Below are 24851 nucleotides of genomic sequence, written 5' to 3' on the forward strand. Positions count from 1 at the left end.
CTCTGTTACAGGCGGGCTTCCTGCTGGAGGCCTGCGTCTGACCTACTGCAGGGGTCACCAGCTGGCCTTGGGAGACATGAAGCTCAGATTGTTGTCAGTGTTTAAAAAAAAAAAAGAAGAGATTTTAGGATTTGTAATTTCTTCCTGGTGGAAACATCGTCCCCACAACTCTGGTTCCACTTGCTGGTTCCTCACATTCAAGACAGGGCTGCACCTCCTCCGCCTCCTCCTCCGCGGACCTTCTCATCTCTGCTCAGCGACCTCCGGGCTTCCGTTAATTGCAATAGACGCGACGGTAACGGAGTAAAACCTTTCCTCCTCGTCACGTGACCCCGGCCAGCAAATATATCTGCGCTCTTCAGCTGGAGAAATGAATCATCGGCCAATCGCGTCTCGACAGAGGCGTCGCTCTCCGTTACTTCCCAGCTTTCTCTGCTGTGATGCCTTCAGGTGCCATCGGAACTAAATGAGTGTGCTCCTCATCAGGGGATGGTCTGAATCTGAGCTCAGGACACACAAATAATCATCGGCTGGAAAGTTCCCTGGTGGCTTTATTATATTCTAATGTGGGACGTTTGTTGTGCGTCTGTTTTGCTGGACATCAGCGGGAGTATCAGGTCATGTGACGCAGCAGCCCAACGCGCTGCTCAGAACCGGATTTATTGTCGTTGCATCAGTATTTCCACAGTTTCTCAGCACAGAGCCACAACTAATACATGCTGCAGTACTACAAAACAACGCTGGCTTCTCAGTATCGCAGTACTCATGCAAGTGAAAGTATCTCAGTCAGATTGTTAGTCTTTCAAAGTACTGGAGTACTATAAAACAAACATACTTGATTTTAGAAAAATGTATTTGAAAGTGTACTTTTTTAGGAAGTACTTAATTTGACTTTTTCTCAAGCAGCAATTTGATGTAAATACTTGGAGGGATTTTTGTGTATTTATACAACAAACCTTAATATTAAAAAAAGAATAATAACAGGAACACAGTACATGAACTACTGCAGATTTTGAGTGGTGGGGGTCATGCAGTGTCAGGTCAAATACTGCCACTCAGTAACGTTCATCCTTTTTTAATTTATTCAAAAAAATGTACCACATGAGGCTTTGATCTTAAACACGTTTGCAGGACTGAGACTTGTGGCTGGCGCTGGGTGCAGGACTGGCGTCAGGATAAATAAACGCGAACGCGAGTGTTTGGTTCAGAGGAGGGCAAAAAAACGAATTACTGAAGTAGAAAAATACAAAAATGAATGTACAGTTTCCAAAATAACATAAGATATTTCATAGTTTAATGAACGAAGGGGAATTTCTGCGACGTTGGTACGTGTCACGGGTGGGGGGCACTAATTGTTGTGATAATGTAACAGCAGACTCTCTCTCTCACACACACATACACACACACACACACACACCCTTGTACTTATATTTTTCATTGACGTAATGCATCCCCTCGCCCCTGGACCCTCAACCTAACCAGAACTACAATCTAAACTCGACCCCAAAACCAAGTCTTGACCTTCAAGCAGGCTGCGGCTAAAATCTCCTCACTGTCCCCAAAATGTCTCCTCACTCTGCGGTTACATGCGTGTTCTGGTCCTCCATGTGTAGAAGGAGAGGAGACTACAAGGTTGGTCCCCACCCCCCCCACCCCCCCACACACACACACACACACACGTTTTTTTTTGAAGTTGCTGGAAATCCGACTGCGCGGAGAGGCCGTGAAGGCACCCGGAGGCCCTGTGACGTCAGCCGCTCCCCTGCGTTCCCCTCCAGCAGCCAGTCAAGAGCGGGAGGGAGGGAGGGATGCTCTGAACCAGCGCACAGACTGCAGCATCTTCGCCGAGAGAGAACGAGCAGGAAAAACACGCCACCGCCAGCGTCTCTCTCTTTCTCTTCGTGTTTCTTCCAGCCGCGGACTCCGCTCCTCTCTCACCTCCCTCCCTCCCTCCCCCCACCCCGGCGCGTCTTCATGGTCGGAGCCGGGACAGGATAAAGAAATCTCCCCCTTTTGGGTTTTATTAACCGCCCCGTCGCAGAGGAGCGCCGCCGCCGCCTGACATGAGTACGTTCCTCTCCCGGGCTGCAGCGCTATGACACGCACATCCTCTCCCGCATATCAGAAGCTTTGATGGAAGAGTGACGCTCCCCCCCGCGCGCTCCAGTAGCCTCGACCGCCACCGCGCACACACACGCAGGTTCGCGGAATTCTCTCTCTCTCTCTCTCTCTCTCTCTCTCTCTCTCTCTCTCTCTGTCTCCGCCGCTGCGCAGCATCTCTCTCCCCTCCACACACGCAGGCGTATATTCTCCCGATTCCCTAAACCCGCTTCCTCCATCTACACGGCTGCGCTGCGTGAAAAGAAGAAGAAGAAGAAGAAGAAGGGAAAAAAAACAAAAACAAGACGGGAGAAGAGGCGCACACGCAGCCCCCGAAGCATCCGAGCTCGAAGATGATGGCCGGCGGAGCAGTGCAGCAGAACGGGATTTTCTCAAATCCTCACCATCACAATCAACAACCGCACATGGAGTCCGACCCGCCGGACTCGCGCAAGAGACCCCTGGAGACCCCGACGGAGGCCAGCAGCACCAAGCGCACCAACACGGGAGGTAAGAGGAGCGATGGAGGAGGTGGAGGAGGAGGAGGAGGCGGGGGGGGGGGGCTACTGCTGCCCCCCCACCTCCCCTGGTCAATGTGGCTTCTTCCCCGGGAGAGAAAGGAAGGGGGGGGGGGGCAGCAGCAGGTTGATCCTGGTTCTTGACGTACATACTAGCACGCCGCACGCGCACAAGCAACGTTCGGTTTAAAAAAAGATCGTTGCTCCGTGATTTCTCCACCGATTCGTGTTTCATGACCTCCATCGGTTCATGACGGAGGGCCAAGACGGGAGACAATGAGAGGGACGGGGGAGGGGGGGTTTGGAGGGAAGCCGCCCCCCCCCCGCCTCCCCGGTGTAGCCTAGCTTAGCTTACATCCATTTTTATTGCGTTTTTTTCTTTTTTGTTTTTTTATGAACGTTAAAGATCGACGCGCAGTCGCGGCGGCCATGCTGGCGCGAGGATGTAAACAAGCCAGAGCCAGATCGGGCTGGTGCGCGCGGAGGCGGCGGTGGCGGTAGCGCCCCCCCCCCCCCCCCTCGATGGGTGACCTTGTGATCATCTCAACACATCATCGGCCACCGTCGCCGCTTTGTGTACAATTTACACACAAAGCCGGTGGAGAAGCGGGGCTCGCTCACCGGCCGCCTCGCGCCTCCCTCCGTGCCCCGGACTCGATCCCGCTCCTCGCTGTTCGCCGTCCTGCTTTGAACAACCTGCCGCTGAGAGACTATTTCCTTCTTCTTCTTCCTCCTCAGCGTCCAATCCTGTTTCTACACTATTATCATGATATTCTCTCTCTGCTGGCTGGGGGGTGGAATATGGATCTGTTACCATGGAGATCACCATATTTGGTTTTTTGTTTACATGCTGTCATGCGCCAAGCATTTCCCATCACCCGGCATTACAACCATCAGCAGCCTCTCCCGGCCATGCACCCATCATCTGAACATGCTACACCTCTAAATGGGTTCCACAACAGCACGCAGGCCTGACGGACGCAGAGAAAAGACCTAGAAACCAGAACTAACTAAAACTACTCTTTTTGTATTATTGTGGTAAATGACCTTTTTAATTAGGCGAAAACAACTTGATTAAACCCATCAGGACAATTTTAGTTGGTGTAAAAGGTCAAAATGTTCATCTTAATTTAGCTAATTTGTATAATTGGAGAACAAAAGGACAGCACAACCGTATCCACGTGCAGACTCCGGGTTCCCAATGTTGGATTTTTCATCCACTTTTTTTTTTTTTTTTAGTTTGAGTTTTAGGCAAAATTTTAAAAACAAACAGTGAGCTCAACAACGTCTGTAAATACAGAAAAATAAAATCCGGCGCCGCTGGCGTGAAGCTAACGGTCGTTGACTGTTGTTCACGGGAGAAGTTCTACTGCGTTGGTGTGAATATTAAAAGTTGGTGTAGAGAACCAAAGTTAGCATGTGTAGAATAATTCAGCGAATTCCTTTGGTTGAAGAAGGGAAAATAAAAGACAGGACAGCTCAAACTGTGGAATCACATGATTCGATGTTTCAAAACTGCTTGGGCCGATATTTGCAGGTACCGACGTTGTCAGAATACTCACAGGTTTGTGTGATATTCGTAGTTTGCCAACTGAGAAACGCAAACATTGCGATTTTGATTTTTATTGACGTCCAAAACATTTGCAGGAGCCCATGAATCCTTTTATTTTTGTCGCTTCCTCGTCGCTGAGCGAACTCCCCACATCGGGGGACGCAACGGCGAACACCTGCCGATGTCGCGCCGCATCTGTGGTTCAAACCACGCGCCAGCACACCAGAGCTAGCATGGAGGCTAATTTTCTTCAAATACAAAAAGGAGGAAAAAAAGTAAAACAAATGCAGATGTTTGAGGTCAAACTGGGAAAAGTTTACATTTAATGCAGAAATATTAATTTACCAAATGCCAGACATGTTCCGGGGACTCGTTCTCGTCAATCATTCAGTCTACAATGACCATGAGAGTGTTTTATTCGCGTGTGATGAGAGACGGATCTAATATTCTCATGAGAGCTGGGATGGTCAGTAATTTGTTTATTTTAATGACATCATCAAACTGGGCCTGACCGCCAACGGAACACGTGACTCTGTAGCCCTTGGTTGGTGGAGCAGCCCATCTCAGTGGATTCTTGGGTGACCCGATCCCGGAAAAGAACTGGACGGTCGTTTCTAAGTTGCAGCAGGGCTCGACGCCAGCTGTCGTCCAGACAAATCATGTGACGGCAAGAGTAGAGGAGGTGTGAACCCTGAGGTTAGCCAGCGTTGCTCCGCAGCCGATCGATGCAGCTTCTTGCTCTATGTAAAAAAAAAAAAACCTAAGGACCCCCCCCCCTTCCCCTCCCTCCCCCCCACCTCCCCCTGGGGGATGGTTCAGTCCGGCAGCTCGTCCATTTAGACAAATGAAAAGGTTTGACTGGTGATTACGAGCACAGCTGACCAGACTTCCACTCAGGCAGAGAGGACGGCCGCCCCGCCACCGCCGCCGCCGCCACCAGGTCAACAAGCTCAAATGACATTTGGAAGATTACAAAAAAAAAAAAAAAGTCCCAGAGACAAAGAGGAATCAGAGCTTGGTTGCGGGTCTTTTCTAAACAAACAATGTGTGTTTGCTCCCATTATATAAGAATTTGATCTTGATTCTCTCTGAGTGACAGTCTCCAAATTCCTTGATTTTTACTGCTAATAGGATGCAGCTACTTTTAAAGTGACGCTTCGCCTCCATCTTTGAATTACTCACTGCTGGGGCCTCCAGCTGGAGGAAATGTTGCTCTCCCTCCTTCATCTCTTCTTTGTGAGCCCAGAATGCAGAAAGAGCCAACCACACATGTTTAGCCTGCAGCTAACGGTGGCTGTCGGTTAGCAACAACCACAAACCCGTCTGAGTCCGGTAGAACCCATGCCTCTATGTCACCATGTGCTCAGGTGTGCACAATCGTTTCCACAAAACAAACTGCGGCAGAGCCGCTGAGGTTCCGTCCCTCTCACTGGCGAGCCCGGTGGAACCAACTGGCTCGTACCAGAAGTTTGGTTTTAGCTCCAATCAAAGTGTTTGTGGATTAATGAGCAAACAACCGGATAAAGAAGACGTGGCTCAAACCCGACGACGCACCTGAGAGTTGTAACTGATGGTCCTGGGAGGGTTTTGCTGCTGTTAGCCGCCGTCAGTCTCCGTTAGCTTCAAGCTAAATATCCATAGCTGGCTCTTGCTGCATTCTGGGCTAACTAGGCAGTGATGCAGGAGGGGAAAACGTCAGCTCGAGGCGCTAATATGTGAGTACTTGAAAGGCAGGATACGGTTTCAGGGTGAAGTGTGGCTTTAAATTGAATCCAGGTTGTGTTTTGAACAGTCTAAGCTGCATCCAGGCTAGCGTTTGACAGTTCTAGAGTGCTGCTAAGAGATCATAACAATGGTTGTTTCTCTGTATGATTAGTTTACGCCACACACTCCCCACCCCTGTGCTTCCTCTCTCTGTAGTGGCCTTCCTGCAGCCCCTATTTGAAACTGAAGGCATTGTATTCCCACACCAAGAAACTGAGAGTCATGGTAAGACTGACTTTGATTTTGATCTTCTACCTGTTTTTATAATCGTTCACTGTAACCTTCTTCAATGCAGGACTGATGCAGCAGTAACGTGTTGTGTTCTCGAAAGCCAAAAAAAATCTAAATTTCAGGGCATTTTTAGTGACTGCTGCAGGGCCTGGCATTTAAATAGGATTTCAAGTAAAGCTTGGATAACACCCTCATATTCTACTCATGATCCAGATTAATGCATGCTGATATTGTTTATGTGTTATCACATCCATTCTCATGCTTTTTTTTTTTTAAATACAAATCCAGTGTTTCTTTTCTGTCATGATATCAAACAAAAGTCCCAGTGACCTCTGACCTCATGCTAGCCATGTCATCCCAGCATTTGGGTTTATCACTGCTGATGTGGAGATGTTTATTCATGATGCTGAAGTCGTCCTTGGCTGGATTGTGTGCTGTGAAAATGTTGGGGTTTTATTTATGTATCTATTTATTTATTTATTTTGCTTTCTCACAATGTGTGATTTTCTGACTGAAACCAAAGAGACGGTCCTCTCAGGTCACTTTTCTGACCCGGGGGTCGCAGGAATATCCAGATACTGGAGGTGTTTTTCTTTCGCATCCGTGGGTACGTCAGAGGAATAAGCAGCTGCTTCGCCCAAAGGAGGCGAGGGCGGTTGATGTGGAGTCGGTCTGAGCGTGCAGATGTGTGTTGGCGTGAGGGTTGCTGTAGGAACCAGTCCAAACGGGATGTAGATCGCGGCAGCGCCGCATGTAAAGCTGGAGGTCTTAAAGATGGACGGATCAGTGAGTGGCTGCCCCCTCCCCCCTCTGGCCTGTTCTTATCTCTGCAGCCCCTCGCGCAGGCCCAGCGGGGCTCGCCCCCGACATGAGAGGAATTCACACCCCCTCTAATCGCGCACATATACGATCACAGACGCTTGAAGAGCTTATTGTTAATATTTGATTTAGTTTCAAACACGAGATCGTTTCCTGACGCCGGACTTGATCCTGACGGAGGAGTAATTGACCCGCCGCCGTCGCACCGTCACAGCAGCGAGGAGCGCCGGCTGACCGAGCTGCACCGGGTGCCGGTGAGAGTCATTTAGGAAACGGCCAAAGTGGAGGAGCAGAAAGTAAAAATGAGACGGTAAATGGAAGTGGGTCACTGAATCCTTTAGTCTGAAAAGAACGGAACAGAAAAACACAAACGCCTCGACGTAAAATTTGACCTGAGTCAATAAACCGTTGCACCCCCCAGCGGCATCCTGCCACCAGAATATTCCATTTTAAACCACAGCCCAGAAGCTCTCGGCAATATTCTGCTTTTTAGGCGCAGTGGAAACCCTGCTAGTTGTTGGAGTGTTTATGTCCCACACGCCGTTCACACTGAACTCCTCCCAGCGCCGGCCGCTAATCCATCGACCGGATCGTTTCAGATGGGATTGATTTATAGAGAGGGAATCGATAACCTCTCCGCTCGTGTCGCTGTGGAGACTGTCAGTAGCGACCGCTCGCCTCTCAATTCCAGCGTTTCTAAGAGGAAGAAAATCACTTTTTTTTATCACAAAAATGAGAACGAAAAAAAAAAACCTTGTGAAGTTCTCCTGAGCTGGTGAAATATTTGAAAGTCGTCTCAAGGAAACTCGAGTGCCACGTGGTAACTTTCCTTTCATCCTCGGCGGGGAACGCGGTATGAGGAGGTAGTTGTGGGAACACGGCGGCCGGACCCCTCGGGGTCAGCGAACCGCCGGGACGACTCGGGTTAAATAGCCGTGTGTGTCGCACCGTCTCGCTCCAGATGCTCGATTACATGGGTTGTACTTGAACTACCGGGCTTTACTTTTTTAGACTGAAGTACTCGCACCTCCATGACGTTCCATCCATCCGTTGATCCGCCGCAGTGAAATCAAGAAGCTTTTTGTTAATCTCTCCTGCACGTGGACCAGGGCTTAGCACTGAAATGGGTACTTTTACGGGCACAGACCCAAATATGTTGGTACTACACAGTACTGATTCATGTTATATAAGTATACAGTAGTACAGGGCAGCCAAAGGGGCGCCAAATTTGGCCACCAAATTGAGGATGCAAATATTGAGCGTTTGTAGATGGATGTCTTTATGCTAGTTTTGCTGCTGTTAGCCGTCAGTCACAGTTAGCTTCAAGCTAAACACGCGTGGCTGGCTCCTCTTGCAATCTGGAGTCACAAAGAAGTCACGCAGGAGGGAAAAACGCCTCTGAGACGCCTACTTGTGTACTTAAAAGGCAAAATATACTTTTACAGAGACTTGCTGGAACAACTTAGACTTCATACGGTGTACTTGAGAAAATCGCTATGCAGTGAAAACGTCCGCACTGATGAGCAGAACCTTCGCCATATCAGGTGTGCCGATAAGCAGCACTGATGCGGTTCTCAGCAGCAGCCTCTCCCGCTCATAGAAGTGAGTCAGTGGACTCAGACGCAGCCCTGCTGCTTGTATAAGCCGTTCTGAACTCTTATATAAGCACCAACAACATAAATTGGATGGATTTTGTTCCTGTTCTCATGAAGGTGTTCAGAGAACGAGCACGCCAGCGAGACACAGGCAGGTTCAGGGAAAAGTTTGCTGATCTTGGAGGACGGCGCTCTCAGTCCTTCGGTCATCAAGTATACGAAGACATTCATTTAGTAAATGGAGGCACTGGCAGGAGGCTGTTGGGAAGGAGGGAGCGGGCGCCTTCAGACGCCCTTCACAAGCCACGTTATGGGATTAGCAATATGCTGGCAGATTTCTCTGTGTGTTTGTGTGAAGTTTAACGAGAGGTGCTTAGTGATGTCTTGCACTACAGATGGACGCGCACCCCCACACGCGCACGCACACACACACACACACACACACACACACACACACACACACACGGGTGTATGCATTGACGATTGAATTCTGTCGCCCCTCGAGCGTCTTTTTTTAGGACGTTCGTGCAAACGGAGAGGAATTGACGGGCAGCGGGGAGGGAGGAGCCCACGTTTGCTTTTGGAGACTTGAAAATAAAACGAGGAAGAGGAGTGCAACACGTTTTTTTACTGAGACGTTGAATAATCACAGCGTTTCCTCAATTCAGCAGCGTTTCCACAACGAGAACCAAGTGAGCTTTTCCGTCTCCCTTTTGTCCTTCAGTCCCGGTAGCATCTAGAACAGAACGTTCTCCTCTGCGACACGGCTGTTTTGTTCCCCCGCCAGCCTGAGCGTTCCTCGGCTGCACCCTCGCCTCTCTTTCACTCGCTTCATCTTCCTCTCCTCCTCATCCACACTAATCACGGTCTACTTCAGACCATCACGACTGCCCTCTCCTCCTCCTTCAACCCTCAGTCATTTCACCCTCCACCCACCCCTCCTTTATCAATCACCGGCTGCCATTGACGACGCTCGCTCGGCAACCGCGTCTGAGGCTGCCGATCGATTTTTTTCAGCCGCCGTCGGCAGGCCACTACATCCAGTATCTTCGACCTTCTTTCTCATCCTCCACCCTCTCCTCTTCGTCTTTTTTTTTTTTCAAACCACTGCGTCAAAGTAAAAAAAAAAAAGAAGAAGCCATTGTACAGGGTGGGGTGAAGGAAGCGGAGAGGTGGGATATTCCCACAAAGGGAGGCGTGCGGTTGGTGGAGCGAGACGCTAGTTACAGCTAGCTGGTCGCTGATAGGTGAGGAGAGCAGGGCGGCCATGAATATGGATGAGGGAGCCATAAAAGGGCTGATCCAGCAAGGACGACTGGAAGGGCCCCCTCCTCGGAAATTGCCGTGAACAATACACACCAGTTTTCACACAAATACAGACGGTGAAAAGAGAGAGACGCTGGCTGCTGCACGTGTTAGCATAGCCACTGTGTGCGCGCTGCCGGTACGGAGGCATTTCATTGGTTCTCCTTGAGCAGGGTGTTGTTCGACTTGGTTTGTCTCCCTCCTCTGTTGCTCATCTGCACTTCTTTCTTCTCCTTCTAAATATCTTCATGAGCAACTTTTCTGCTTTTCTTTTCTTCTTTTTTTGTGTGCAAATTGCTGCGTGTCATTTTCAAATTAAAAAACAAAACAAAAAAACCCCGAAGCCTCTAAAAGCGTAAAACAAGATGCTGCGGGTGACTCATGAAGACCTGCAGGACCAAACACACTCATCCGTGGTTTGGTGATTCAGGATTTACAAGCCAAAACATTCAAACTGCTGCATTTAAATCCCGCCGCAGCTCCGTTACTGAGCAGCAGCGCCCGCCTCATTTTTCTCGTGTCTTATTCAAATATTCGACTCCTAAAACGGTCGCGGGGAGTTTGACGTGGTTGATGAGCTAGAGCTTCGCTGCCTCAAATCCAAATTGGATGGATGAGACGTGAATGGAGGGGAAAAGTGAGTTTTCACCCGCTGGTCTCCTGCGGCGCTACGAGGGACGGCGGCCATCTTTCAGGCTGAAGACAGCTGGCCTGGGCTTCACTGCTGGAGAGCTTTACATGTTTGTGTGAGCGCAACCTCCCAACAAAAGAGCAGAGCAGCGGAGGGGGGGTGTCAGACAAAGCCGCTCCCCCCCCCAACTCTCCCTGCTTAGGGGAGATGAATATTTTTAAGTCCTCAGAGCCACCAGAAGCCCCCCCGCCCCCTGCATGTGGGACTCCTATCAGATGTTTGCAGCGAGCCGGGACCACATGGGTACATTTGACCCATATTAGATTATGAGGACAGAATGTGAAACATTAATTTTTCATATTTGGATGTGATAATAACTTTATTTTTGTACCACTCCTCAAAACAAGCCTGAGGGAAGTTTTTTCACGCAAACAATCCCGCAATTACAAACTCCCAAATGTAAAAAAAAAAAACCAACAAGTTTGAGTGTCAATAAAATAAGAAATAAAAGTAACAGAAGAGATGGAATCGAACAGAAAGGAGAGCAAAAACAACCCGTAAGCAGCAGAAGAATAATCTTTACCCATAATGCAAAGCTTGTGTGGATATTGAAGACTTCATTTACAAACTTTAATTGAATTGTGATCAAATTAACTACATCACACCCAAAGTGTCAGTTGCAACAAAACTTGGCTGCAATTGGATTGAAGAGGAAATCGGCGTAGGACAGATGCCACGACATCCGAGATGCAGATGTGCTTGTTTTCAAGGAAGTCATTGTGTGTGAGATGCATTTAGTTTAATGACTTTAATTTGATTCATTCAATGAAAAAAGATGAAAATATGGCTTGTTTAAATCTGCCTCTTGTTAAAGATCCCCATCATGTTTCTCTCTCTTCTTTGGAAGGCCAGTATTTCGTAGGAGGCGTCTGTGTTTCCGCTGCTGCTCACCTTCGCCAGCAGACTGCAGATTCATTTCTTCCTTCATTAGTTTCACATTAAAAGCCTCGCTGACATTTGGAGGAAGAAACTTTCTCGCTTCCATTTTGAAGCTCCTGCCGGGAGGTGTTGACTTTTATCAAAGTGGCTTCACAAAATGAAAATGCAGCCAAGCTCCCTTTTTTTGAAGAAGAAGAAGGAGCAGTAAAAGAAAACATTTCTAGTAGCGACCAAGAGCTTTGACTCAGTAACGCGCGTGCAGCCCGACGCTGTTTAATTCAACACAAACATCGACTCCTCCTTGACTGTTTTTTGGTGCTTGTGCCTGCTGATGAGGAATCCTTTGGTCCCTTTAATTAAACTAGATTCTTTTAAATAGTGTTGCTCTACCGATGTGTGATGAGCCAACTTGCTTTGATTTATACAAACAAATAGAATTCAAAAACAGGTCGTAGCTGTGACTTTGGTTCTGTGAGTTGGGCTGCTCGGCGTTGGGGACCTGGACTTGAGTCTGAGGTCTGTGTGCTTGTTTTAGAGGCTTCGGTGTCTCCGTCAAGGTCTACATGATGTTGGCTGCTCTTTAGGAGCGTTGAGGTCAAGGCAGAAGCTTCAAGACGAAATCTACGATCAGAGAATTTCTTTAAAAGCTGAATGCGACGGACCGGCCGGAAAATCAAAAGGGAATGTTTCAGAGTCCCACTCGGTTCATTTGAGGCGTCTCTGTGCCGGACCGAAGCCAGTTAGAAACGCAGAACACGAGAAACGGATTGTGATCTTGAGCTGTCCCTCTCTCTCTCACACACTCACACACACACACACACACACACACACCCCTGCGGGCTGGTGGACATCAGATCCCAGGATTTGAGCCTCCAATCCCCCAGCATGTAGAGCCTATTCTGGGCCTGGCGGGTCCTTAGGGGCCTTAGCAACAGATTGGACTGTTTACTCATACAGACACATCGCAGTGGATGATGATCAATTATTTATGATCAACGACCTCTCCAAAAAACCCTCTCCCCCCGCCGTGACCCGCAGTGACTTTAACACACAAAAACACAGCTGAAGAACAGTTTGATAAAGAGTTACATGCACCAGGTGACCTCTGACCTCCCTGGCCTGCCATCCAGCTTCCTCCATGACAAACCACTGGAAGTGGTGGGTTGGTCATGTTTTCATTAATGTGTACACACACACACACACACACACACACACACACACCCTCCCTCTCTGCCTTCCTTGTGGCTGCACTGCTTCTGTATTTTCATTTTTACGGCTCTATCTCGCTGCTCCGTGCTGCAGGACTGTGTTCAGGGGCGATAAGACGGCTGGACGGTTGCCAGTTTACGTCATGTCGGAAAACCGTCAGAGGAAATGTCCCCAGATTTCCCGCCATTTGGACCTGCTTTGTCTTACGAAAGTGTCAGCGAGCCTTAGAAATGCAACGTGTAAGAGATTAAGACGTCTGGTTCTGTGCTCTCCAGCTCATGCAGGCAGTTGGAAGGTACTTAGACGATCAGCTGGACCCTGCTGAGCCGGCGTGGACCACCCAGACCTCTGCCAGCTCAGAACCGCACCATCTGAGCCCGGAACCTCTAAGGTTCCTCTGTCTCGGTGAAAACTGTTCAACACAAGAAACTATGAACTTCCAGCTTGTCACGGATGCAAGTCGTCTGATGGATCTTAAACATTAAATCTGGCTCCTAATTATGCGTCGGGAATCTGCTTGCTGACATCACACCTGGTGATCAGGTGCTGCCTTATTGTGCTGGTAAATGGAGGCGTGACCAGGAAATCAAACCACAACCTGACTTAATCTGCAGCAAACAATGCGAATGGCGCCACGCTGGTGTTCGTCCCTTTCCTCCTAACACAATACCCCTGGAACGCCTGCAGAGAATTCCTACAATCGTGACGAAAAAATTCCGCTCGTTCTCGAAGATGAATAGATTTTGGCGGTGGAAGGTCAAAGGTCAAGGTCACTGCCTCATAAATGTGGTACCTCTGGAAACACTAAGGGAAATTCTCCAAACTTTCCACAAACTGGGTCTCATTTTGCCGGTCAAAGGTCACCCAGACGCGCACGGTACAAAATGCACGCCTTCAGTAAAACCTTCCACTGGGTCTCAGGTGTGACCTCAACTTGCTCCCGTGGTTGAATGCCAGCGGTACAAGCATGAATCACGGAGCCACACAGGTGCAATGCAGTATTTCTACCTGCCGCTTCACGCCGACAGTCACCGCTACGGCTCTTCTTCTTACCGCCACTGTAACGGTTAATACATCTCTTTATCAGCTTGCGGTCATTTGGAATGCTATCAGAAACGCTCTGTAAACTCTCCCCCTATGCTGCACCAGAACCGGTTTGATTGACGTGTTGTTTACATGTTTAAATGCGCAAGTGTTTATAACAGTTTAGCACATTCAAAGCTAATTGGCTGCGTTTCACTGGCACCTGCATCTCTCCAATAATTCTTAATGTGCTTCCTCGTGCGCCGGAGGGTGAAGCTGCACGCTTCCAGGACATCGTCTCTGCTGCTAGCCACATCTCAGTGAGGACAGAAAGCAGAGCTCAGTGGAGATTTTCCAGTAATAATGGACCACCTGGCCATCAGGAGGAGGGCGTGACTGTTGGACTGATGGGGAGAGAAACCACGGGATGCAGCTTTCTTTGATTCCGCTGTTGGAACGGAGGTGTCATTGTTTGATAAGTGCTCTGTTTGAAGCTGGAAACTAGCCTTCCACTGCTCCTTCCATCGGCTCCAGGGTCCCTCCACAGCTATGTGACGGACCTCCGGCGCGCTGCTTCTGCTCCGACAGCTGAGGCATGAGGAACAAATCTGTAACAATAACCACAGCTGTAATTATGGTGTTTTTCTGGCTCTTATTTGGAATGAAAGTTTACATGCTCATTATCTTGTCAGTGTGAAAGAGCCGCTGCTCGCGGGGAGCCGAGACGCCGGATCTTCGGTGACGCTTCGTAGCAACAAGTGCAGAAAAAAACAAGTGCAGTAGAAGCGGATAATGAGTTTGACACCTCGCTGAGACGTCAGCGTCTCTCAGCGGTGTTGCAGTTTTGAATAAACGTGGATGGTTGGAGTTTGCTGATTCCGTGGTTCGGTATTGAATTCCTGTGAAAGAGGACTTTATTGCATCCCTTTTCTGTTTACATTCCATCGGAAAGAGTCACACTTTCCATTGAGACGTTTTGTTCAAACACACGCGTGTAAAACATTGATACCTTCATTTTGAATTTGTCTGAGCTGTGAAAGGGAATCACGCTTTTTTGGCGTCATTCAGAAGAACAGGCGCAACTACAGCCGCAGGCCAACACCCTCACCTTCCCTCAGCATCAACCAGCGGCTAACAAAGCTATGCTGTTGGTTCAGCAAGTCCACAAATGGACAGAGCTTTTATGACGTGACGCAACGTGATGAACGTCATCACAGCCAGTCACGTGTCTCTTCTGCTCTCAGAGGTTTGTAGTCTTGTTAGCAACTGTTGCTAACGTAAACAAACAATGCAACTGTTTTTTTTTCACAGAACAAAATGTAAAAAAAAACAACCTTAAAGTGACCAAAGCTCAGTCAGTATCCAGTCACGTTCGTGCTGACGATTTCAGGTGTTTAACCATAAACTCAAACTTGGCTCGGAGGCGAGGGACGCTGAATATACGTGGCCGGCTCCTCCCGCGTTCAGCAGAGCCTCTGGCTGATGAGTCAGACCTGCAGGTCTGAGTGTCGCCTACATCCGCGGGTGAGGGATGGCACACTGAAGGGACTGTAGATTTTAATTACACGTAATGAGAGTTTGCAGCTGTGACAGTTAAGTAAATGAGTTTTGTTTCGTTTTGCTTTTCCAAAACTTGTTCAAATTCGACCAGACTCCGTGGGCGGAGTTCACACCGCGCTGGAGTGACATGAGTGGCAGGATAATTTCACTAAATCAGGATTCGCTTCTGTCGCCTCCATCATGGTAATTTGCTGGGGTTCGGTGAGGTGAAACGAGCTCCTCATTGACGGCGTGCGTTGCGTAAATGTGCTTCTCAACAGCGGTCTGTCGTCTGCGGTGCCTCACTGCTTTGGTCCGGTGTTTCTCAGCTTTTTCCAGCTCGTTCTGCTCAGATTTGAGAAATTAGCAGATACAAACAAAATGCTTCATGAAGTGCACTCAGTATCCAAAGGAGAAAAAAAAGAGTTTATTGGACTTTACTAATGTTTCTACATGAAGCTGTTAAATGTCGCACACAGAGAGCTTTGACTTCGAACCCAGAGAGAAATCAGCGCTCAGACCTTTGTGGTTGATTTCTTGGAGGCTTTTTAAAAAGTCCAGGTAGATGTGAAGCGTTTTGATCAGGGCCTCATTCAGCGCGGTGCTGTGTGGGAGGAGGAGGCGGGTGGTTGAACCGTGTCCGAGCTTTATTTAATATCTGCACCTTTATTCATGTCGTACAGTCATACAGTAGCTTTTATCCTACCTGCTAAAAGCTGTAAGCTTAATTCAGTGTGTTACATAACCCTGTTAAAGGAACACAACAAACTTCAGGAAAGTGCAGTTGTTGTCCATCATGTTAGCGTCAGGCTCGCAGGCAGAGACCTTCCTCTTCCCTCTGGAGCCTTACGGATCTCCAGAAACCCACCACACCCCTAGTTAGCTTGAACGCTAACGCAAACTGAAACTTCTCAGAGGACGTCAAATACTCTTATTGGAGGCGACCGCGCTTATCTTTTCCATTGCTAGCGTTCGTCAGAGCCAAGCACGCCAGTGAGGAGAGGAGGGTCTCTGTCTGGCTGTCAGGTTCTAAAAAAGACGCACAACATGTCCGAAGTCGTAGTGGATGGAGGCTCAGTTTAAAATTTAGACTCCAGGGTGACCAAACTAATGCTTGTACGATGCGCGATGACATCACTCGTCATCGCTTCACATCCATGATGAATCCTGTTGCCGAGGTGTGTAGGTGAGACATCAGAAATGGTCTGCCTGTGGAGGAGGTGTGTGTGTGTGTGTGTATGTGTGTGTGTTAGTATGTGTTTTGTGCTGCTTTTGTATTTGTGTGTGTTTCGTATTTATCAAATCCCCTGCCTTATTAATACAGGCTGGTTATAATTAGCTAGCCTCTATGTAAAGCAGGTCAGTCCGAGGCTTCACACTCAAAGTGGGTCACTGCGGAGAGGAGAGGAGAGAAAACTAGAAGAACGGAGACGACTTCAGGCCATTATGTTGCATCTCTTTGTCAATTATGTCTGAGTTTTGTCACATCAGACTAAACACAACGCGGCGCGATAAATGTTACGCCATTGTTGTATTCGCTGCTAATTAGCGAGCACTAGCCTGTCGGAGGTTCCTGAGACTAAGTCATTGATCACATCTTGGAAATGTAAAGAAGCGTCGCCACCCGGCTCTTAGAGACCAGGAGAACGTGAAATGGCTGATGAGCTAAGAGCTGCCCTGGAGCGGCTGCTCCCAAAATGATGCCACTTCCACGACCGAGGAAGCTGGTGCGCTGCAAATAAAAGTGCTGAGGTGAAGAACAGACGTCCTTCGTATCAGCTCATTCATCAGACATGAAGAAAAAAGTAAGAGGGAGGTGAAGCTGAGATGGAGATTACAGTAGAGAGTGAGCTTCCCAGAGTCGCTCCTCGGAACCCAGCAACACCCACCGCCATCTGGCTTTTGTCTTCAGCGGGACAGGGCGCAACTGCCAATTATTCCCACGTCAAGTGACTCTGAAGTGGCTTCAGTTAAACCATCAGCAGCGATGGAAACACGATACGCGCAAGTTTCTGTCCCATTTTCCACAGTGAAGCGACGCACGTGTTGACCAGACGCCATGAGAACACCTGTCACCTGCCCAGCACATGGCTGTTAGCGAGGAAGGAAAAACGGAAAGTTTGAGTTTAAAATCAAGCGAGACAGTAAAACTACTTAGCAGTGGACACCCCAGAATTATAAGATATAAGACCAGTTGTGGGATGAAAAGGTAATTTTGCCATCTACTCACAAAAAGGTGTCTAATGAGGACAGTCCTTCCCTGCACCTCCTCTCTGTGACTCCAGAATGCCAGAAGAACCAGCCACGTGTATTTAGCTTGACGCTCATGGCGCCTGACGGCTAACGAAAACGTCAGTGTGGGTTGCGTTGTGTCACATGTCAGCTGTTTGCTCAGTAATCCACAAGCAGCTGGAGCTCCTCCCAGTTAGACGCTACCGTGACCACTGTCGTTAGCTGCCAACAGCTTCTAGCTAAACGTTCGTGGTTGGCTCTTCCCGCCTGAGTCATTGGAGGTGGGGGGGGCAACAGAATTGTGAGGTCAAGACACGTCCCGTTACCGCATCCACGTCTGCTGCTCTAGAGATGTTTTAACTTCAGTTTTGTTTTGCTGTAAAACGGGAGGACTTGTTGGAAGCAGTCCGTTAAGAATCCAGTCGCTGCTGCGTTGGTCTGGAGGGCCGCTGACAGACGGCGAGGTGATTATTTATTACGATTAAAGGGAGGCAAACGCATGGACTGGCACCGGGAGGCCGGTCCGGTTTTAGAGGATTCGAAGTTCTGATGTAAACTAGAAGTGGAAACCTGTAAACTTTTCCAGCCTCAGTACATTTAAGCTGATCTCCATCTTTGTGATTTCACTCCCCCAACAGTTTGACCTGTCGGAGCAGGGATAGCTGGAGTGGAAAGAATAGAGACGTCAGTGAGTGAACAATAGCAGCAGCCTGCGACTGGCCCACCTCGCTAGAACATTAATATTATTATTATTTCCACTTGCGCTTTTGCTGCAAGTGGAAATAAGTGCTCGGGAACAAAAGGTCTAACGTCCGCGAGCACTGAGGGACTCAACCCTCTTCTGAATGAAGAGTGGGACTCCGGCAGAGACGATGAAGAAGAGAACTGGTGATTTTATTAGTGAGCTCGTTTTGGAAAAAAATCCCTGCGTGTATTGAATTTTTCAGCGAAGGTAAAAACGCAGCTAGCTGGATGATGCATGATAGCTTGGATAGCAGGAGGGTTGAATGGAATTAAAGGTAAAATAAGGTTAGTTTTTGTGTGTGTGTGTGTGTGTGTGTGTGTGTGTGTGTGTGTGTGTGTTCTGTGTTGGAGCTCCTGCGGTGTGTATTTCATCACTGGCGTTGAGGAGGAGCGGCAGGGGCGTGTCAGGTTTCTCAGGCTGAACGCTGACAGATGAGAGCCGAGCCCACCCAGCCAGGAACGCTGGAACTTTCCCATTTTGTGTTTTTTTTTTTATTTTTTTTATTTTTTTTTTTTTTAAAGACAGTGCAACACCTCTCAGTTTGTCGGTGCGTGGATGTTGTGGTGATTTGCGTTTCCTCAGCTGAGTGGATCGCCAGCCAACGGTGGAGTTCTTCTGCATGAGAATCTGCATGAGAGCAAACTCAGGGCGCAAGAAACAAACACGAGGCGATGTTAGTGTGTTGACACCCGTCACCATGGAGACAGCTCTGTTTTTTTTCATTTGGAGGGATTTGGCTCTTATCAACTCAGTCCCAACGTGAAACACAAACACACACACACACACACACACACACACACACACACACACACACACACACACAACCAAACCCTCACCTGAAGCCAAGTCACCCCCCCTTCAATTTAACAGTTTAATAAAACAACCCAAGCGGAGGGCGACAGTCCCCCAACAGGGAATAGAAGGAGAGAATGTAGAGAAATATCTGGCGCACACATTGATGACTGCGTGCTACCAGCGAGTGATGCAACGTGGAGGATGACGGAACGCTGCTGTCGCCTCCGATTCACAAAGAGATCTTTTCTTCTTTTACGAGATCTCGCTCCAGCTAACGTTTCAGTTCTTTCCACACTGGAGATCCCAAACCTGCTGAGAGCAGCGCTGGAGAAGTGGGGGAGGAAACGACGAGGTCGGTCGGTAAAAAACATGTCCGACTTTTCAATGTCTTAAAAAACCATACAAACGTACTCGTGTCGGCCAAAGTCACTGAAGGTAGAAAGATTATTTTATTTTTAGATGAACGCTCTCCGTTCTAACGCCGCGTCGGTTGTAAACATGCGTCTCCTTCCCGCGTGGCGCCTGAATCATCCTGAGTGGTCCCAGCACGCCCACACACTCCACTCATCCAAAATAAATGGACACCTGTTGGAGGGTTTTGGTGTCATTAGTCATTACTGTCATCATCTCCGGCTTGAAGTGAGTTGGGAGATTCGCTGGTGAGAGAGAGGAATCCAGATCTGATCCAGGAGAAGCTGGAGTCCCGCCGGCCCACCTTCAGAATCGGAACGCCAGAGCAGGTGCTTCTGTCCTGGCGCAGACGGAAACTGGGCTCATCCTCCGCTCCCAGGCCACGTTTTTGCCAAATTCAAAGGAATTCGTTCCTGGTAACAAGGTGCCACAAACACCTGCCTCTCACTTCTGTTTGATAAGTTCCAACAGGATTTATGCAGAGGGGTTTAATCAGATGCAGCGTGGGGCCGCCAGCGCTCCGTCTGTACCTGCTGAATCTCACATTGTTGTGTGTTTTTACAGCCGGGGCCTCAGCAGCGAGACCAGCGGTGTCACAAGGTGCCGTGCCCTTGTAATAATAATCCTATTTTAATCTTCCTCCTGAGGTTATGTGTCCTGGATTATCAAATATGAGAGCGAGTGTGTGTGTGTGTGTGTGGGGGGGGTTCGTTTAAAGTAACATAGTACTGCAAATCTGTGTCAGAAACATGTAACATACTCAGTCTCTGAAGGTAAATCTGCATCACTTGTGAAAAAATATAAACCAGAACTCCTGGACTGAAAGCGTTGAAGGATATTTGGTTCTCAAACGAGGGAGATGGTTCTGTTTCACGGAATTCATAAAATTAAAAAAAAAACGCCATGCTCTCATTTGACAGTTTTCGGAGTATATTCGAGTAGCCGATGACCTAATTTCCTGTTGAAGTATTTTTCACCAGTGTGTGTGTGTGTGTGTGTGTGTGTGAGAGAGAGAGAGAGAGAGAGAGACGTTGACACACACTTGCCACCATTGGGACGTTCTCTTTATAAAATGGAATTCTCAGATTAATGTGTCCTGTGGATGAAAGAAAGCTTAAAAAAAACAAAACAGGAATACTTCGGCACGTTGATATCATCGCCATGGAAACAATGGCAGTTCTGTTTTGTCAATGGGAGGGATTTGTTCTTATCGACCCCGTCCCAACTGTCCACCAGCACACACACACACACACACGGTTCCCTCACTGCAGAGCGCGGTAGGTTCCAAACTTCACCCTGACCTTGTTATTGTGTGCGATTCTGTGCTGTTGGAGGGTCACTAGTTTTTCCTGTCACGGCCAGCGGGAGGAAAAGAACTGGCCTGTAAAGTTCAGTTTCCTCTGCTATAATCAGAAGAGCAGCAGGTGACGACGACAGTCAGTTCAGGTTCCGCTTCTCTTCAGCTCACGGGACGAAACTCCTGGAGCCGTCGCAGAGTGAATAGCATCAGGCTGCTTGGAGTAAAATCTGAAAAACGACTAACGTTTTAATATCTGGGCTGGTGTTCATTGACACTGAACAGCCAAAGTCTTCTGCTCCTCCCCTTTGCCCTGTTGTGCGCCGCTCGGTAGTTTTGTGTCTTCCTGGAGACGTTAGCATCGTCAGCTGAAAGGCACATCTGGACGGTCTTGAAAGAAAGTCAGGCGGCTCCTTGGTGTAAAATCCCAGTATTACCAGTTTTGACCTCTCGCTCATGGAACAGACACAGCCTCCATGGCTGCTGGCTGATATAAGCAGTAGTATGGGGGGGGGGGTACACTCTCCCTCTGAGTACTTCTACTTCACTTGCATTTATAGTCTTGAGTCTTTGGAATGTGAAACTGCTGTTGGTTCACGGCTCCAGTTCTTTTTTGCAACCCTGACAACAGAGCAGGATGTTTCCTCACTTGAAGTGTGTGTGTGTGTGTGTGTGTGTGTGTGTGTGTGTGTGTGTGGTTCCAAACTTAATCAGAGCATAACGCCACCACGCCGCCGATCCCCGTGATCACCGGCGGCGGATGATCCCCGTTGTCTAATCCCTGTTGTGTAATCCACCGGATCCACGGCAGTGAAGGTGTTAAATGTTTCAAACCACGCTTGAAAGAGGAGGTGACAAATGTGAACGCGTCTGTAGGGAATATCGTCCTTCATATTTAATAAATGGCTGCTCTTGTTTCAAGGTCATCTCTCTCTCTCTCTCTCTGCCCCCCCCCGCCTGCAGGCTGATAAGACAATTTTATTTGTTCCATAAAACTCAGACATCTTTGTCCCATCAGGACAATTAGCTGAGATCAGCACAGACAGCAGTCAACACAAGGCCACGTGAAACCAAGGACGCCCTCCTCTCGCTCCCTCGCTCGCTCGTCCCTCTACAGGTGCAGCTCCAGTCGTCAGGACCGAGTCGCTCTCTGCTCCGTGTTACTTCATGTGAGCTTATCTGCACGTGTTGATTAGTCGGCGTGCGCATTGTGTGGCGCATTGGTTGCATCCACAGTTGAACCTTGTTTAACTTAAATGACGAAAGCTGGCGAGCGGCGTATTCCTCCACTCCTTCCCCTCGTGCCATTGCAGTGACGAGGACCAGATTCCTTGCTGAAATTAGATCAGACCAATCTAGGGAGAGTGTTTAAAGCCTTCACGCAAATGGACGTGCAGAGAAAAGGGAGAGATAGCGCCGGCGGGGAATCATGAGATTATGGAAATAATTAGTTGTCATGGATATCAGTCATCATTTGCTGTGATTGGGTGGATCTGCGCAGCTTTGGGAGGCCGTGTCCGTGGAGGACGGAGGACCAGACGAGTGTTCTGTGGTGTGGTGATGCAGCTCCGCCTCACGTCTGGTCCGTCTGATGAGGACTGACGGTCCCTCCGCTTCCACCTCGGGATCCACTCACCTAAACGAGATCATTCCTGCTTTCTTTTTGTTGGTTTTTTTCCTGCAAAAATTCTCTGAAAAGTGATAAAACCTGAAAGGCAAGCATGGGGGCAAAGGTGCAGAGACTATGAGCTTTTGTAATGTTTTTTTTTTTCAATTTCCTTTTTCAACTTAATTTGAAGCCAGAGTTGCTCTTTCTGACTTCCTGTTTCCTGTTTCCTGCTGCAGAGGAAGGCGAGTACTTCCTGAAGGTTTTGATTCCCAGCTACGCGGCGGGTTCCATCATCGGGAAGGGAGGTCAGACCATCGTCCAGCTGCAGAAGGAGACCGGAGCCACCATCAAACTGTCCAAATCCAAAGACTTCTATCCTGGTAAGACGCCTCCGGCCCTGCAGACATGTCTCACACTCGCCTGCGCTTCTGCCCTCCTGAGGTGCATGACGAGTACACAGCACCACTGACAGGACTCCAGCTAAGATGGCCGATGAAAACGCTGCTGACCATCAACAACTTGCATGGAGTTTTGGTGTGGCTTGTTTTCTTCAGCCGTCTTTGGTAGACACAGAACGGTCCTGAGGGGGAACGTTGCTACATGAGCAGAACAGTCGATCGCTCGATGGATGGATGGATGGCACACACACACACACACACACACACACACCAGGACCAAAGGTGATATTTGGACCTTTGTTTGTGACACAGCTGCGATGTTGTGAGTCAGTTTGGGTTGTGTGTCTGTTCTGTGTGTAGTTTCTGGTTGTTTAATGGCGTGGACGTTCTACAGCTGTCAGGTCTGTAAAACGTTTCTTCAACAGTCGTTAGTTCATGGCCTCCTGCTTCGGCGTGCAGGTGTGTGTTCGCCCTGCTACCTGCAGGCGTCCCGCTGGGCCGCAGGAACATCTGGAGCTGAGGCTGAAACTGAGACACCTCTGGTTCAACTCCCCATGTCTCCCCAGTGTTGTCATAGCACCTGCAGGGTCTCTGCAGTAAACGCTTCCCTCCAGCCAATCACAGCGTGACATCGCTCCCGCTCAGCTTGTCTCTCACTCACACACACACACACACACACACACACACACACACACACACACACACACACTGCTTCTGAGACTGTTGTGGCTCAGTGAAAAAAAAAAGAACTTCATGTCCAGAGAATAATAATGGCTACCGCACGTCCTGCCCGTGGCCTTGAGGAGTCCAGCTGATCCAGATTGTGCCCATAATCCCACCTCGAGTTGTGGAGATGTCCTGCTAACACGCAGACACGCCAGTGATCACATGACCTCTTTGGTGAAGGTGATAACCACAGAAACTAAATAATCCCCTGGAGGATCCAGAGCTTGACGCCTCTGCAGACAGACATGTTGAATGTTATGCTTTTAGAAGAATTATTACCTTTTTTGAAGAAAAAACCCCCCCCAAAAATTTCACTTTTTTTCAGCAGTTGAAGATGCAGCAGGATTTGCTTCTGCTCCCTGATGTTTATTTAACTTTGTGTTTTACTGTCTGACTGTCAGCCTGAAGCAACATTACACACAACTGTCCTTTAAAGCCTGATTTCACATCTCCAAACTTTACTGATCTCAGATCAGCTGCGTTTACTCATTTCCCTTCTACTTCCAGCTCCTCCTCAGGCTCTTTATTGGCTTTGAAATTCAGCTCTTGTTCTTGTTGTCTAAGTGTGTGTGTGTGTGTGTGTGTGTGTGTGTGTGTGTGTGTGTGTGTGTGTGTGTGTGTTCAGTGTTGGGGTCCACAAACAAGCCGCTGTTGTTTGACCCGTGCACACGAGACTACTGAAAAACCCTGCCAGCGACAACAGATGTGAGGTGCAAGCACTGCAGAGATGATACACGCACTCACACACACACACACACGCACTCACACACACACACACACACACACACACACGCACAGGCTGGCAGCATCAAAGAGATCCAGAATCCTGTCTGTCATCTCGAATGCTCCGTCTGTCATCTTCATCTCACTCTGGCTGTCATCTCGGACCCCCAGACACCCTCAGCACTTCCTGGAGACACCAGCAGTGTGTGACACTGACTGAGTGGGCAGTTGTTGAGTCTTTGAGGTTTCAGTCACATTTCCTGCATGGGTAGTTGAACTAGTGGGACTCATCCCAGAACTTTTCTGACAAATCCCTGCCTCCTCCTCACTTTGATCCCAGAGTTCTGACTACATTTCCGCCCTTCGAAAACCTGGATAAACATAGTTAATAAAACTGTCAATCATCTTTTCATGACACACACACGCAGACACACACACACACACACACAAAGGTATGCAAAAATTCTTTCAATTACAAGAGCACATACATTCATAGAAACAAAGCAGTGCGTCTCTTCAAGGGTTTGTTTGCAAAAAATTCTTAGAGAGAGGAAGAAAGAGGAAGATGAAGAGAGAGAGGGAGGGAGAGTGAGCGGGAGGGAGGGAGCGATAGTGGGGGGGGAGAAAGAGAGAGAGAGGGGGACAAGTAAGACAGCAAAATAAAGAAAGAGAGGTTTGTATGGGCCCCTG

The 24851-nt window shown here is 48.6% G+C and overlaps 1 protein-coding gene across 2 annotated transcripts in view; it reads left to right on the forward strand.

Annotated features, from left to right (window-relative positions):
• Positions 1 to 1743: 1743 nt before the first annotated feature.
• nova2 (NOVA alternative splicing regulator 2) overlaps positions 1744 to 24851 on the forward strand; it is an 83865-nt gene continuing 60757 nt past the window's right edge. The window contains exons 1-3 of one of the 2 annotated variants that reach the window (XM_086216809.1): positions 1746 to 2610; positions 6091 to 6159; positions 22551 to 22694. In XM_086216809.1, coding sequence (XP_086072935.1) covers positions 2454 to 2610; positions 6091 to 6159; positions 22551 to 22694 — 370 coding nt within the window. In that variant the 5' untranslated portion in view covers positions 1746 to 2453. Of the gene's footprint in view, positions 2611 to 6090; positions 6160 to 22550; positions 22695 to 24851 lie in introns of both variants that reach the window. The other variant, XM_086216810.1, reaches the window with a different exon arrangement.

Source organism: Aulostomus chinensis, chromosome 10 (genome assembly GCF_037954235.1).
Source record: "Aulostomus chinensis isolate RoL2024-O1b breed Wild chromosome 10, RoL_Achi_v1.0, whole genome shotgun sequence".
Lineage (NCBI taxonomy): Eukaryota > Metazoa > Chordata > Actinopteri > Syngnathiformes > Aulostomidae > Aulostomus > Aulostomus chinensis.